Below are 16,106 nucleotides of genomic sequence, written 5' to 3'. Positions count from 1 at the left end.
TCCTAAGGGTCAATGAACCATTTCTTTTAAATAATCTCCTAGAATAGGACCAGAGTCAAGCCCACCAGCCTGCAGCATGCTGACTCCCACTCACGGCTCTTTTTCAGAGTTCAAAGCAACAACTCAAGAGGCCCATCTGCAAAAGCTGTGCTACCCCAGGAAATCAGCTGTCTGCTCCAAGGGATGCAATTCACTTCCCCGCTTAGCAAGGGACGTTCGTCCAGCATTTTGTAGATACTCCGTCGTGGTTTCCTGACCTCTCGTTAACAGTAATCAGTGACAGCTAACACTGAGTATTCATGTTCTTGGTGGGCCCCCAGTTCAGGAAAAGAAACGGCTTATTCCAGTTCTTCCTAACCTACTGTCTTAGCTCAGGCTGCCTCAACAAAATGCAGAGTGACTGGCTTATGCAATAGAAGTCCATTTCTTCACACTGCATGCATGCATTCAGTCACTTCAGTCATATCTGACTCTTTGGGACCCCATGGACTGTAGCCGCCCTCTCCCTCCCCACCCCCGCCCCAGATTCCTCTGTTCATGGGATTCTCCAGGCAAGAATCCTGGAGTGGGTTGCCATGCCCTTCTCCAGGGTTTCCTCACCTAGAGGCTAAAAGTCCCAGATCCAGGTTCTGGCCAATTTAGTTTCTGATGCGGGCTCTTCCTGGCTTGCAGACAGCCACCCTCCTGCTGTGTCCTCACATGACCCTTCCCTGGTGCAGGGTCTCTCCTGTCCCTTCTCACAGGACACAGTCCTGTCAGACCAGGGCCCACCCTCATGACTTGTGTTGTTGCTCAGTCATGTCTGACTATTTGTGACCCTGTGGACTGTAGCCCACCAGGCTCCTCTGTCCATGGGATTCTCCAGACAGGAATAATGGAATGGGTTGTCATTTCCTTCTCCAGGGGATCGTCCTGACCCAAGGATCAAACCTGGATCTCCTACATTGCAAGTGGCTTCTTTACCACTGAGCCTCACTTAACCTTTAATTACTTCCTTACTTCTAATACAGCCATGCTGGGGGTTAAGACTTCAACCTAGAAACTTGGAGGGGGTACAAATATTTGTTCCCTAACCCTCCTGCAGCCATGAAATTAAAAGACGCTTGCTCCTTGGAAGAAAAACTATGACCAACCTAGACAGCATATTAAAAAGCAGAGACATAAAAAAAATAAATTAAAAAAAAAAAAAAAAGCAGAGACATTACTTTACCAACACAGGTTCGTCTAGTCAAAGCTATGGTTTTTCCAGTAGTCATGTATGGATGTGAGAGTTGGACTATAAGGAAATCTGAATGCAAAAAAATTGATGCTTTTGAACTGTGGTGTTGGAGAAGACTCTTGAGAGTCCCTTGGAATGCAAGCAGATCCAACCAGTCCATCCTAAAAGAAATCAGTCCTGAATATTATTTGGAAGGATTGATGCTGAAGCTGAAACTCCAATACTTTGGCCACCTGATGCGGAGAGCTGACTCATTTGAAAAGACCCTGATGCTGGGAAAGATTGAGGGCAGGAGGAGAAGGGGATGACAGAGGATGAGATAGTTGGATGGCATCACAACTCAATGGACATTGAGTAAACTCTGGGAGTTGGTGATAGACAGGGAAACCTGGTTTGCTGCAGCTCATGGGGTCGCAAAGAGTCGGACACGACTGAGCAACTGAACTGAACCCTCCTAAGTGAAAGATTTCTTGAAAATTTTTTTCTGACCTAGATAGTACAGAGAATATGGAAGAATTAATTCTGCGCCAGCAACTCGGTAATTGCCTACTCTTTGTTCCAAGGCAGGAAAATCTCAGCCTTAAGTCTTCCTTAAGCATGATGACAGTTGACATTAGCGACATCTCTTGGCCTGTGGTCTGACAGCTCCTGGACAGCCCTGTGCTGCTGAGTTATCTTCCCTGCAACAAGCAGAGGTAGTTGCACAAGCAGCTCAGTTCTCCCCCCAGCTGCCTTCCCAGGACTGCCCGCCCCCATCATTTGTAGGCGGGCTCAGACTTCCCAGCCCACTTGTTGCATCACATGTGGGTGCTTCCTTCTCACTGTCTTCTCTGCTAAGAACTGACCATTAGAAGCAAGGGTCTAACTCTTTCTGGTTCAAATAATTTCTCTTGCTTATCAAGTTCAGTAATGCCAGGAGCGAGCATCCCAGGTGGCTCAGTGGTAAAAAAAAAAAAATCTGCCTGCCAGTGCAGAAGACTTGGGTTTGATCCCTGGTCTGGGAAGATCCCCTGGAGAAAGAAATGGCAGCCCACTCCAGTATTCTTGCCTAGGAAATCCCACGGACAGAGGAGCCTGGTGGGCTCTTAAGAGTCAGACATGACTGAGCAACTAAACAACAGTAACGCCAGGAGCACAGAAGTTCTACCTGGCACTTACTGACAATATGAGGCTATTGTTTTTGTCGTCTAATTAAAATTGCACTTGTTCCCAAGTTTCATTGCTGTATGACAAACTATCCTAACCTGAAGTAACTCTATTGGTTTTCTATTTCCACAGAACAAACGACCCCCGGGCTTTGTGGCTTGAAACAGCATCTATTATGTCTCAGTCTCTGCGGGTAGGGAGTCTGGGTGCAGCTTAGCTGGGTCCTTGGGCTCAGGCTCCCTCACAGGCTGCAATCAAGGTATCAGCCGTGGCTGAAACCTTCTCAAGGCTCAGCTGGGGAAGGATCTGCCTCCAGGCTCACACTGTGTTTGTTGGCAGGATCTGGAGGTCACGCTCAATTCTTTGTCACCTGGGGCTCCCCACGGGACAGCTTACAACACGGTAGCTTTGCTTCCTCCGAGTGAGCAAGTGAGGAGAATCAGAGTGAGAGGGCGATGGAAGTCAGTCTTCTGTCACCTTATCTCACAAGCACGATCCCATCACCTTTGCTCTGTTCTTTCCTTTATCAGCAGATCACAGGTCCAGCCCGCATTCACGGGGGTGGGGATCATGCCAGGGTGTAGGAGGCAGTGGGAGCCACACAGACGGCGCCTCCTACGGAGACTTGAGAGCAGCTGATTCTCTCTCACGGTTCTCTGTGTTGACTGAGCTCAGCTGGGTGGTGCTTGCTGGGGGTCTCCCATGACAATGCACTCAGATGACATCTGGGGCTGCAAGTCACATGATGGCTCGTCTCCGCTCTGGTTGAGGCAGGTCTGGTGCCTGAGCTAGGGAGGCTGGAAAGCTGGGGGCTGGCCAGGCAGGGTTCCTTCTTCTCTCTGGCTTCTCCACGTGGCTAGCTTGGGCTCCCTCACAGTCTCAGGGAAGCCGGACTTCACACATGGTGACTGGTTTCTCCTGGGACAGATGCTCTAAGACACCTAAGCTGAAGCTGCAGGGCTGCAGTGATTTACTCTCAGGCGTCATTCAGCATCTCTACCACCATGTTCTATTGGTGAAAAGAGAGCCAGAGCCTGCCTGGGTCCCAGGGCAAAGGACAACAAAAAGGCATGAATCCTTGGAAAAGAGGCTCTTTGGGGTACCATCTTTGGAGTTTAGCTACCGTAGTCTTAAAGTCCACAAACAAGCATGTTTGCTTCACCTCTTTTCTTCATCTCAAAAGGTAAGATAACTGTGCACAGAACCTTCAGAGTCACTTTTAAGTTTCCCACCATGCTAAAGAGTTTACATATATTATCTCATTCTCTCCTCTAAGAGACCATTAAAACAAATGCACTCTTTTGCCTCAGTACCTGTTGGTATTTGCAAAAATGAAGACTAGTGAGTCTGCTGGGGCCCAGTCCTGATCCCACACATACAGCTCAGCACAGCCCTGACTCAGGGCGCCCAGGTGCTCCTGCTTACGAGGAATTAGTGTCCAGTATACCACACTCTTCACCTTCTCTGCTTTTGGTAGTTGGAGAGTTTTTCAGCATCAGTCCCAATCTGTTAGACTAATGGCCCAGTGGTAAAGAATCTGCCTACCAATGCAGGAAGATGCAAGAGATGCAAGTTGGGAAGATCCCTAGAGAAGGGAATAGCAACCCACTCCAGTATCCTTGCCTGGAGAATTCCATGGAGAGAGGAGCCCGGTGGGCTACGGTCCATGGGGTCTCAAAAGAGCCAGACACGACTGAGAGGCTGAGCTAAGCATGCACAACCTTCATTTTCAGAGTTTGACCACTGGATCCCCCACCATCTCCTGTGACCTTTCTTTGTCCTCAGCTTCCCCAGGCCTGACACCAGCCTGGTCGAGAGACAACCCAACACAGGTGCTGAACAAATGAGACAACTGGATTTGTCAGACTACTGGTGATGCACCAGCATGTTTTCTAAGAGTTTAAAGAGAGGGGGACACCTTGCCATGGAAGGAAATGGAAGGGGGTTGCAGGGCAGTGGCTGTAGCCTTTGGAGGAGGGAGGTCTTCTAGCTGGAAGACTGGTCCTGGTTTTCCTGAGACTTTCCCAGGTTTAGTACACACATGCATGCACATGGGCACGTGCACACACATGTACACAGGGATGGACATGCACATGTGCACACATGCATGTATGTGCACACATGCGACTCACACATATGCACATGTACACACACATGTGCACACATACACATACCCCTTTCCCAACTCGAATAGGATAAACCTCAGGCAGCTCAGGTAACAGAGAAGACTGTAGACATGTCTTCTGGGGAGACTGTCCCTGGGCCACCCTCTTCAGACCCACAGCTGTCTTGGTTTTAGAGCTGGGGGGGGGGGGGGTGTGAGATGGTTCCACAAGACTGTGCAGACCTGATTCCAAGATGGCAGCAATGGCTCCAAGTCAGGACTCAGTCCTCCTGACTCTTGCTCATCAAACATTCCACTGCTGGTTTAGAAAGCCTGTGCAGGGAGGAACCCAAGTCCACAAGAGACGCTGGAGTTCTAACCACTGGCGCCTGGGACTGTGGCCTTATTTGAAAATAGGGTCTTTGCAGATGATCAAGTTAAGATGAGGTCAGAGTGGGCCCTGGCCCAATAGGACTAGTGTCTTCTTAATAGAGGGAAATTTGGATCATAGACAGACATGCATAGAAGGAAGATGATCTGAAGACAGACAGCCATCTAAGGGAACTGTAGGGCCCCCAGAATCTAGGAGAAAGGCCTGGAACAGGTTCTCCCTCATAGCCCTCAGAAGAAACAAACCTGCTGACATCTTGTTCTCAGAATCCTGACCTCCAGAACTGTGAGACCATAAATGTCTGTTGTTTAAGCCCCCAGTTCATGGTACTTTGTCACAGTGGTCCTGGAAATGAATCCAGAGCCCCAGGGTTCCTGTTTCAGGGACAAGGCACGCTTCAAGCCTTGGACGTCCTTCCGTGGATCGGAGGCCTGTTCCCCTCTTGCAGACGATGCTCCTTCTGCTGCACAAGCTGAGTCATCACTGCAGCTGAAAGACTGGGGCCCCCAGGGAATAACTGGGGTGCTTAACATCTGCCCTGCTCTCCAGGAAGCAAATATCTTTCTCTTTTCTTCTTGGTTCAGGACAAAATGGAGCATTAAAAAAAAAAAAAAGAACAAAACAACTCTGCAGCGTGGGTCATAGCTCTGCTCACATTAAGATGCACATAAAAACGAAGCTGGGGTAAACCACTAGGAAGAGCTCTGATAAGCACATTGCACCTCGTTATCGAATCCAGAGGCAAGACAAAAGCAAGCAGCCGGTTCAAGGCATTCTGGACTTGCCCCAAGCACAGAGCTGTGCCACCTGAAACGCCAAATGACGATTGAGTGCCTGCGCATTCACTGACGGAGTGCCTACGCATTCACTGACTGTAGTGCCTATGCATTCACTGACTGTAGTGCCTATGCATTCACTGACGGAGCCCAGCTGGGGGCATGAGAATCTGCAGCAGCTGTGGCTGTCTTTGCCCTCTGTTGGGAAGAGCTTGGCCAAGAGGAAAGCAAAGCTACAAGAAAAGAAAAAGTGACCCCCGGTGACATTTTTGAGTTCTTAAATTTAGCTGAGCTAAGTTAGATCTGTCAGTGGACTTTTCAGTTAAATGATCCAATAATTTCCCTTCTCGCACTATGCAATATAACTTGGAATCATATCACTTGGTACAGAAAGAATCTAAACCCCAAACACAGACAGGGAGAGGCCGGAAAACAATAACCCATATGGTACAGACATCAGGAAACGGCATCACCTGAAGGACTGCATCACCTGAAGGATGTTTATAAATTGGAAAAAGAAACCAGAATATTGAGGGTCACCGCCAAAGCTACCTGAAAATGTCCTCAAGGGCTGCTGAGTAATCCAAGGTGTAGGCCCATTCTGGGACCCTGAGAGCAAGACCAGGACCTTCTAATGAAAGTTACAGGGAGCTGAAATTTGTCTAAAGACAGGAACATCCTCATTTTTAGAGTGACTTTTAAGTAGACAGAATACCAGATTCATGGACACTGAAGGAGGGGAAAGTTCTGCCAATGCAATTAAGGTCCTTCAACCTTTAGTGTTCTCAGATCCCATGATTCCCCCTCAGAAAATAAAGAGCATATGAGCCTTCATTTAAAATAAACCCCACATCCCTATTCAGTGTCTCTGAACCCCTTCTTTAGACCCCCTGGAAGTCAACATGCCATTCCTGGAACAGCCTGTGGCAGCCAGAGATAGAGAAACCAAACCAAAGTCTTAACTGCAGAAATGTGAACACAGAAAACTGGAAGGCACGCCTCAGACCCCCACTGTGATGGTTCACAGGCCGAGGCGGGGAAGGTGACAACCTACAGGCACCTCCATTCCCATCTGGGACTCATTCCAGGGAAGCAGGACACTCGTGTCCTCCTGGGGTCAGGCAAGGCTGTCAGAAGGCTGCCCTTGCTGCCAGTCTCCCTCCTGACTGGCTGGATGGCAGGGAGAGCAGGTATGACATGGTCTTCCTCTCATAGTGACCAGCCCAATAGCGAGGTTAAAACCTGTGGCTCGGGACTTGAATTTATATCTTGACTCCCACCTGAGTATTCTATTCTCTGGACCTTATAGCAGAAAACACCCTCAAATGTCCCTGTTTCTGAGCTGGGATCAAGACACTGTTCCCGGGCCAAGACAAGGATCAGGAACCTTCAGAAGTCGGGGAACAACCAGGAGCAGGTCGTGCAGCCCTAACCGGGGGTCCCCAGGGGACAAAGGTCTGACCCCCACATCCAGCCTCTGGGACCCATACGCACTATCTCCTTCTGACCTGAAAAGCTGCCCGATGGGCAACGAGAGCTGCTAATGCCTGGTTCATAGGATCCAGCGTTACTCAACTCACACACCGGCACTGCGTGGAGGAGAGGGTCACCCACCTGAGAGCGGTCTGAAGCAATCAGTGGTCATTTCCAGAGGGGTTTAGTGCCGCTGATCACAGCGCCATGGCCTTGAGGAAAAGTCGGGTCCGTTCTAAGCTCAGACAGCAAACAGGAAGAGACTTTGTAGAGGACAAGGTGTCAGGGGAGAACGTGAAAGAAAGTGAAAGTCACTCAGTCGTGTCCGACTCTTTGTGATCCCACAGACTATGCAGTCCATGGAATTCTCCAGGCCAGAATACTGGAGTGGGTTGCCATTCTCTTCTCCAGGAGATCTTCCCAACCCAGGGATCCAACCCAGGTCTCCCGCATTGCAGGCGGATTCTTTACCAGCTGAGCCACAAGAGAAGCCCGGAGAATGTGAGGGAAGGGCATCTTTGGATGCCCTGAGAGAGAGTCCCAGCCCCAGGGGCAAATCCTCCAGGATCGCACTGGGCGAGGGCCTGAAAGGGGCCACTGGACTGATGCTTCGAGGTCACTAGTGACCTGGGCTAGCACTGCTCCACGACAAGTGTGGGGAGTTCCCGGGTTCCGAGGCTGATGGAGGAAGAGGCAGGACCACCAGGTGGCAGTGTTGCACAGCAGGCTTTGCTGGGTGCCTTGGACAGGCTGCAGGAGGGGAGGTCCCCTTAGCAGGAGGATTCCCCCTACCCTCCCTCCCCTACGCAGCAGGGGGAGAGGGCAGGGAACTCCCAAAGGAGAGGGGGAGGAGGGGGGGCCCGTATGTCCCGTGGTGTAGCTCACAGACCCCAAGGGGGTGGTTCCCAAGAGGGACCGTGACTCCTGGTCTTTACAGCCCTGGGCGTCTGTCACAGCGATGCTATCTCAGTGGGTGCAGGTTCATAGGTGTGCAAAGCAAGGACTCTGAGAGGCTTATTTGTGTGTGTGTGTGTGTGTGTGTGTGTGTGTGTGTGCTGAGTCGCATCAGTCATGTCTGACGGTGACCCCAGGCTCCTCTCTCCATGGGATTCTCCAGGCAAGAATACTGGACTGGGTTGCCATGCCCTCCTCCAGGGCATCTTGCCGACCCGGGGATCAAACCCGCATCTCTTACATCTCCTGCGTTGGCAGGTGGGTGCTTTACCCGCCGAGCCGCCTGGGAGGCGGCGCTTCTCGGGGCTGTATTTAAACTGTGAGCGTCTGAGTTGCGTGCCAGTGGGAGGGGTCCGGGACCTTCTGTGAAACAAGTGAAGACACAAGCCACGCGGGAGCCCGCTTGCTGGGACCACCTGTAACCCATTTACAGAACCCCAGGACGGGTGGGGGGTGAGGCAGACCAGCGTATGCTGGAGAGGACAGCGGTTGCTCCCAAAGGAGCCAGGCAGAGGGAGGGAGTTAGAGTTGGGGGGAGGGCAGACCTGAGAACAGGGGGATCCCAGAGCAGGGAGAGGAGAGCGTGGGGGAGGGGTCATGGGGGGGGAGCTGTGCAAAAGGGATGCTCCCTGGGGGTTCCACCAAGACGAGGGCGTGGGGGGGGGGGGGAGCGGCGGCACCCAGGGGTAGCTGACCTACTCTGGCGTTACTGCTGGCCCCTCACACATGCATCTGCTCAGGTCTGTGGGCCACGGCCCATCTGACACCTGTATCTTGTCCCAAAGAGACAACAACAGCGCCAGCCTCCCCCCGCGGAGCCAGATTTGTACCCAATTCTAAGCTCTCAAGCGGGTAAGCTTCATGAAATGATCTTTCTACCTTTGAAATGATGGCGCTGGAGAAGCTGGTTCTAACAACACACGTCTCATCAGGAACACTTATCATTTCCTCCCATCAAAAGCGAAACAAAAGACAGAGATGTCAGTGCTCAATAGTCAAGAGTGGCCTCGGGTAAGCTGAAAAAGTCAGCCGCTGAAACATGAATATTCACATCAGGACCCAAGGGACAGCATAAAGCTAGGCAGGTTTGCCTTAGGTGGAAAAAAAAAAAAAAAAAATCGTGCTCAGACCTTTAAACCTGACTGCAACCTGACCAGATGTTTCAATCCAAAAAGGAAGGTGAGTCAGCCTGGGAGCGTGGTGAAGGCAGGCTCAGCAGAGGTGACACTGGCCCTGAGCTCTGAGTAGGGGAGGGGGAGCCTCGGCTAACACCCCAATACTTCTGGCCGGCTGGCAGCTCCGTCCCACCAAGGAGGTGCGTGCTCCAGGCCTGCTCAGCTTGATGCTCGTCAGCCTTGCCCTCACATACGTGGCTTCGGTATCCTGGCTGAGGATCAGCCCAGGACGATTAAATCAGAATCCTTGAGGGTGGGGCCTGGGCCTCGGCATCTTCAAAAGCTCCCCCAGGTGATTCCAGCTCTGAGCAGCCCTGATCTGACTAAGTCCCCTAGCACTGACTCCATGCTCACCATTGCATGTGTTCTCAAGGGTCCGCACTGGTCAATTAAATAATGGTGTTCTGATTCTGCACAGTAGACCAGAGCTTGGTCAATGTGAAGGCTTCACTCAGCGTGGTTCTTCTCAATGTGCTGGTGAAAATAAGCCAGCAGGACTGAGGGCCGGCCCCAGAGTGCTGAAGAATCCACCGAGGTGATGAAATAAATGTTGCTTCCAGAAGCCTCCTGGGTGAGGATGGCCACTTCACTGGCCAAGAAAACTCAAGCCCAACTTGATGGCCCCTGTATTTTACACAGGTAAAGTAATAACCTGAGAAACAAAGGATGGACCAGCCAAATGGCCAACAACAAATTCCCTGAGAGTCGAGCTCCAAAGGGTCATGTCTATTGTCTTTCATGTGTCTTTAACCTTTACCCTTGATGCCATGGACATAGCTGACTGCCTACCCTACATCCATTCTCCACGTCTTCTTCCTAACAGAAGGGAGGAGTCCCTTAAAGAGCTAAGTCTTGGGGAATGGGCTCCACTTCAGCTTTTGGGGGCACTCACACTTGCTAAAGTCTGATGCCATCCCCTTGCCAGCCTGTGTTCAAGAAAGGACAAGTGGCTCTGATCTAGTCAATGAGACACAGGAGCTGGTGTTCTTTAAAGCTTTCTAATGAAGCATAACACACACACAGAAAGTACACATCATCTGTGCATGCTAAGTCACTTCACGGACTGTAGCCCGCCAGGCTCCTCTCTCCATGGGTTTCTCCAAGCAAGATTACTGGAGTGGGTTGCCATTTTCTACTCCAGGGGATCTTCTCGACCTAGGGATCAAACCTGCATCTCTTGCGTCTCCTGCATTGGCAGGCAGATTCTTTACCACTAGCATAACCTGGGATGCCCATTCTAGTATTGAACAAGCCAAATTTATCTGTTCTACTGTTGTGAGTATTTGGCTGCCTTCCCGTTCAGGAGTATTACAAATTGTGCCGCTGTGAACATTTTAGTGTGTGTCCATCCACAGACATGTATATGCATGTCTATAGGGCACATACCTGAGAGGAGACACTGGGCCAAAAGGCATGTGTATGTACAATGTTAGTATATACCTCAAACTATTTTCTATGGTGATTGTACCAATTTAGCCCCTATCTGTAGTGCAGGAAAATTCCACGTCCTTGTTAACACATGTCTGTTTTCATTGGTACCATTTGGTGGGGGTATAGGAGAGATCCTATGACTTTTGCTGTGGGCTTCAAATATTCCTCCTCTTTTAGAGAGCTATAGAAAGCCAGCCAGTTCTCCGCATGAATATGAATGAGAAGCAACAGCCCAAAGGATTATTAGTGGCCAAGTACAGTCAATTGCTACCATGTAAAAAAAGAAAGGACTTGGTAGACATCACTAAGCTAGGCTCAGCAAGTCAGTCCTTTACCTTATCATTTAGGCTGGTTGCTTTGGTTTTTCTGGCATCTGTACTGGAAGTATCTTTAGTGTTAGCTTCATAAAGCACTTGAGTCTCACAACATCCCTGCTTCATTTTCCTGATGTGAAAACCAATCACCAGTGAAACTCAATCATTCCACAAAGGCCAGGGGAATTAGCAAAGCATTAGGATTTCAGACGCCCAGCTTCCTGTTTTTTTCACCCACGCTGTGCGGCGCCCCCTTTCCTAGTATAGCTGTCATCGCTCATTTTGTGAAAATGGCTGTGAGTCCTTGGATGACGCGGCTGCTCTTTTACAGTGATACCAAATTATATAGCTAAGATGCAAACAGCCATGTCGCCTAACGGAGGGGCCAACCATCTTCTGAAAACAGCATTAGCAAGCTCTCTCCTTTCTACACTCTGTAATGGGGAGACTGTCGTCTACATGAGGTGAATCCCTGGTCCTCCCGGGAAAAATAGACTGGTGATTTTTAGTCATAAATCTCTAATGAGGAAACGAAGATGGTGAGAAGAACAGGAGCAAAAATTATAGTAGCAAGTTCATCTTCCAGCTAGACAGACACAGGAGCTGTAACTACCAGCTTCCCAACTTAGAAACCCAAGAATATTTCACCTAGTTTTGTAAAGGTGTAATTCATAGATATAAGAATTCAATGGAGCAGGGGAAGTCAGGTCAGTGACCTAAACATCTCCTCACTAGAAAACAGCCTTTGTGATTCAGCCTAACCGATCTGCCAACACACAAGATTAAAAAGATTCAGCAGTAAATGTCTTCTCAGGCCAGGGTGAGGGGGCAGAATTCATCAGGGTCTCCTTCCATCTAGAGTGAATTCATGGTCTTCAAGATCCAACTCAAATCAATGAAGTTACTCTGGGAGCAAAGATTCCTGTCTTGTACAGGACAGGCAACCAAACTCCTCATGTGACTTAAATCCTCTGATGGTGTCACTCTGGAATTCTAAAGAATCCCATATTCCATAGTCTTGCCTTCAGGGTACTATGACTGGGCCATGAGTACCACTCTGACTATTTTGCTCCAAACATGTCGGTCTGTTCCTTGAACATATCATGTTATTATGGCTTCAGGGGCTTTGCACTTACTCTTCCTCTTCTGGAACCTTCCTCCCCAGATTATTGTCTAGTGGGCAGAACTCATTCTTCCCTTCTCGAACATCACCTTCTCAAAAGGCCTTCCTTGACCACCTTCTCTGAGTAGCTCCCCATCACTCTATCATGCCACCTGGTTTATTATCTTCCTAGCACTCACTGAAGCCTGCAAACACTTGTTAATTACTTATAAGCTCCATGACATCAGGGACCCACACGGTCAGATCTCCTAAATTGTGAGGTTCATCTAAAGGCTACACCATATGATCCTGAGATTACATTTTTTTAAAATGGGCTTTTCTACTCAGTCATTTTATGACAAATATATTAGTCAGCAGTATAGTGCCAACTAGGGGAAACCTTTAGGCTTTTGAAAAAAATCTGATGATGAATGTGATACATGTTCTCCAGAGTACCTGTGAACACACACATATGACCTTTAGCCAGAGTGGACTGTACAGAAATGAGTACCACCGCTTCAAAGAGAGCTGCGCAACATACCTGCCATCCTCAAGCACAGTCAGTGAATTGTCAATAGAACGCTCACCTGAAACAAGACTTTTGGTTCAAGCTTCCCGTTTTACAGACAGGAAAGCTTGAAGTGCAGAGTTAGCAATTAAGTTTCTCAGGGTCAGGGAGATAGGTTAATAACAAAGTCAGTCTAGGCTCCAGTCTCCAGACTCCTGAAGGATCCTTTCATTTCGAGAGCAACACACCAGGTAAGTGCACCCACTCTAAGTGGATAAAGGCAAAGCGCAGGAAGAAAGCTGCGGGTCCCCTGCCTGGAAGGCAAGAGACTGCGGGTGCTCACAGCTCTCACGCCGGCTAGAGGAGAGGGAGACGAAGGGAGACGGAGAGGAACAAAGACCAGCCCAAACCCACCGCTCCCTGGGGTGCTGAGCACCGCTTCCCCCTGCATCTTCCCCTTGGTGCCGCCCAGCCCTGAGGCCCTCTGCCCCCAACCGTCCGCAGCAGCCTGGCCTCGGGGATTTCCACCAAAGCCCCTGGGGCCTGAGCTCCTCGGAGAGGCCAAGGCCCTCCCTGCAGCCCTCGAGGGCGAGAGATGTCATCGCAGACCAGGTCTGGGCAAGGCCTGAGCGAAGGCCGCGGAGGGTGGAGGGGTGGGGGTGGGGATGGGGGGACAGGAAGGGCGGGGGAGAGGGAGGACCTCAGCGGGGACCAAAGCCCTCTGGGTCCGTTTCTCAGGACTTGAGGGTCTCGGCTTCAAGAACGGGAAAAAAAGATCTCCACTTCAGCTCCCTGGAGCTGCCCTTGACCCCCAGCACGCGAACGCCGCAGCCCACCCAGCCGGCCTGCCGCCCTTTCCCGGAGCCGGGGGGTGGGGGAGGAGAGGGAGGGTCCCCGCCGGGCCCGGAGCTCAGCTCGGCCCCGGGACAGGGGTCAGCGGGGGCGGGGCTGCCCCACGCCCGGGTCCTCCGCCTCCGCCCCTCCGCGCGGCCCGCGCGCCCCTACCGGTAGTAGCGGTCATCTCGGAAAGGCGTGAGGTCCTCCTTGAGCTCGCGGTACGCCTCCTGGAGCCGCTTGCACAGGTGCTTGAGCTCGCTGCAGAGCGGGGGCTCGAAGGCAGGGTACTCGGCGTCCATGCCCGCGCCGCCCGCCCGCGCTCGGCGCCGCCGCCGTCCGCGCGAGCCCCGGCGTCCCCTCCTCCCAGCCGCTCCGCCCTTTGTATCGCTTCCTTCGCCCCCTCGCTCTTCCCAGCTCCGGGGACCGGGGGCGGGGGTGACCAGCTGGGCGGGACCGAGGAACAGGAGAAGCAGGTGGCGGGGGAGGTGGGGAGGGGGCGCGCAGCAAGGTGGGGCCCGGCGCGCTCAGGGCGCCAGCGCTACGGCCTGGGGAGCCGGCCCCAGGGAGGATGGGGATGGGGGTCCCCGCCCCGCCGCCCCGCCCCGCCGAGGGGGGCCTAAGGAGCAGAGGGTGCCGCGCCCATCGGCCGCCGCCCAGGGAGGAGGAGAGGGAGCGGACGGAGGTGGGGGTGGGGGAGTCCAACACAAGATCATCTGCCACCCAGGACGAAAATATAAAGAGCCCCCTGGCTGCTGCTCGTGTGGGGAAAGGGAATACGCTGGAGGTGAAAACTGAAAGGAAACTGGGGCTTGGGGACGGGACCCAGAGCCCCCTTGCTGAAGGTCAAAGGCTGGAGCCGGGTATCAGTTCAGCACTACGGACAGCTCCCGAAAATCCTTTTTCCGCCCCATCCCCCACCCCTGTTTCCTGGGTTCCACTTGACCTGATGTAAAACCATTTTTTTTTTTTTTTAAACATTTTAAACGAAACCCATCACGGTTATGTCATAATATTTTTTAATGATGAAGAAACGTGGCCAAATGAGATGCCTCTTACCACACGTTCTATAGCCACAAAAAATAAAATAAAAAATCAAGTCTCTGCAAAGTTGTTTTTCTCATCCTCTGCAAAGCTTCACACTACTGTGTAAAATAAAACTCACATATCAACACACCCTCCATGGGACTACTTATCCAAAGACAGTGTCATCTCCTTTTGTGAATTTTCCCATATAACAAGTGGAGAAACAGTTGTTCCAGATGATGTCAGTGTGCTTCCAGCTTAATTCAGGACAGGTTTCCATGTGAGGTTGATTGTGCAAGTGGGGGAGAAGCCTTTTATAAATATACATTTTGGGGCCCAACTCAACACTATTGAATCTAAATTATAGAATACGGTTCTCAGGAACCTATATTTTTTCAAAGCTCTGGTGAGTCTAATGATCACTCATGTTTAGATATTCTCAGAATTCCTGTATTTCCCGCTACTTTGTTGTGCTCTAATTTCACCCACTCTTCTTACTCTTTATTTTTATCATACTGTTTTATTTCCTGCCTCCCCTTACATTTGGGAACACCTTGTTTGTCTGCTAGCCAAGCTGTCCCCTCGGGTCTTGCAAGTATTCCCATAACTTCTGAATGTCCTGCACTGTGCAGTTAGGTTTTAGCCATACCTCAACAACGTGAGCATGGCGTATAACCATCCCAAGAGGACAAAGAATGGAGCTCAGAACTAACTCGATACACCTAAAATACCATACAGAAAGACACACACTGTCTGTACTGTGATAAAGATTATGAGACCAGCATATGCCATATTTCAATTATTTTACGACTGGCTACAGAAAGCTTATCATTAAGGGAAATATTAATTAACCTCGGAGATACCCCCAGAACACTTAAAATTTCTCCAGGACCCCTCCTCTAGTTTCTCCAGCCTACACTCTCCTCCACTTTGAACTACGGCAGCCCCTAGAAGGACAATGTAAGTCTCCTGGCTCCAGCACCGTGGGGGTAACTAAGGTGCTACGTTACCTCTTTCATCACAAAGAGCTGGAGATGCTAGGTAAAATGTCACATGTACACAGGCGCTGGTAGATATATAACAACTCTGTGAACATCACACATTTGAGCCACACAGTATACTGTAATTACTACCAGCTGTGAACTGGCTGCCTTATGCCTTGTGCAGAGCTGTCGTCTACGCCATCTCTTCACCATCAACCGGGAAATTCCCTCCCTCTCTTCTTTGGATCCCATGCCTCTATCTTTAATGGTAGCACATATTCTCCAGCTGGAGGATCCAGTTCCAGGATGGCTCACTCACACTGCTGGCGATTTGATGCTGGGAACTCAGCTGAGCTGCTGGCGAACGGCCTCTCTCAGAAAGGCCTCTTCATGAAGCTGCTTGGGCTCCCTCAGAGCATGGTGGTAGGTTCTCCGGAAGAGATGGCATAAGCTGACAGGCCTTTTAAAAGCCAGTGCCTAGAAGTCTCAGGACAGCACTCTCTTTGTGGAGCAGTACAGACCCAGCCAGGCAGCAGTGTTTCGTGGCTTCGGTTTCTTTGTTTTTGCTATATGGCATGCCATTGTGTGTATACATGTAGCACAATTTATCCATCCTACTCTTGTCAGTTTTTTGTTATTCTGATTATGAACTTTCTTGTGTATTTTTTGG

The 16,106-nt window shown here is 50.7% G+C and overlaps 1 protein-coding gene across 2 annotated transcripts in view; it reads right to left on the bottom strand.

Annotated features, from left to right (window-relative positions):
- Window positions 1-13,766, bottom strand: part of TMEM181 (transmembrane protein 181) — a 63,999-nt gene extending 50,233 nt beyond the window's left edge. The window contains exon 1 of one of the 2 annotated variants that reach the window (XM_061130401.1): window positions 13,599-13,766. In XM_061130401.1, the coding sequence (XP_060986384.1) occupies window positions 13,599-13,729 (131 nt within the window). In that variant the 5' untranslated portion in view covers window positions 13,730-13,766. Of the gene's footprint in view, window positions 1-7,250; window positions 7,271-13,598 lie in introns of those variants that run through there. The other variant, XM_061130403.1, reaches the window with a different exon arrangement.
- Window positions 13,767-16,106: the final 2,340 nt, after the last annotated feature.

This window comes from Dama dama, chromosome 26, assembly GCF_033118175.1.
Source record: "Dama dama isolate Ldn47 chromosome 26, ASM3311817v1, whole genome shotgun sequence".
Lineage (NCBI taxonomy): Eukaryota > Metazoa > Chordata > Mammalia > Artiodactyla > Cervidae > Dama > Dama dama.
This window is presented reverse-complemented; position numbering and strand designations above follow the sequence as displayed.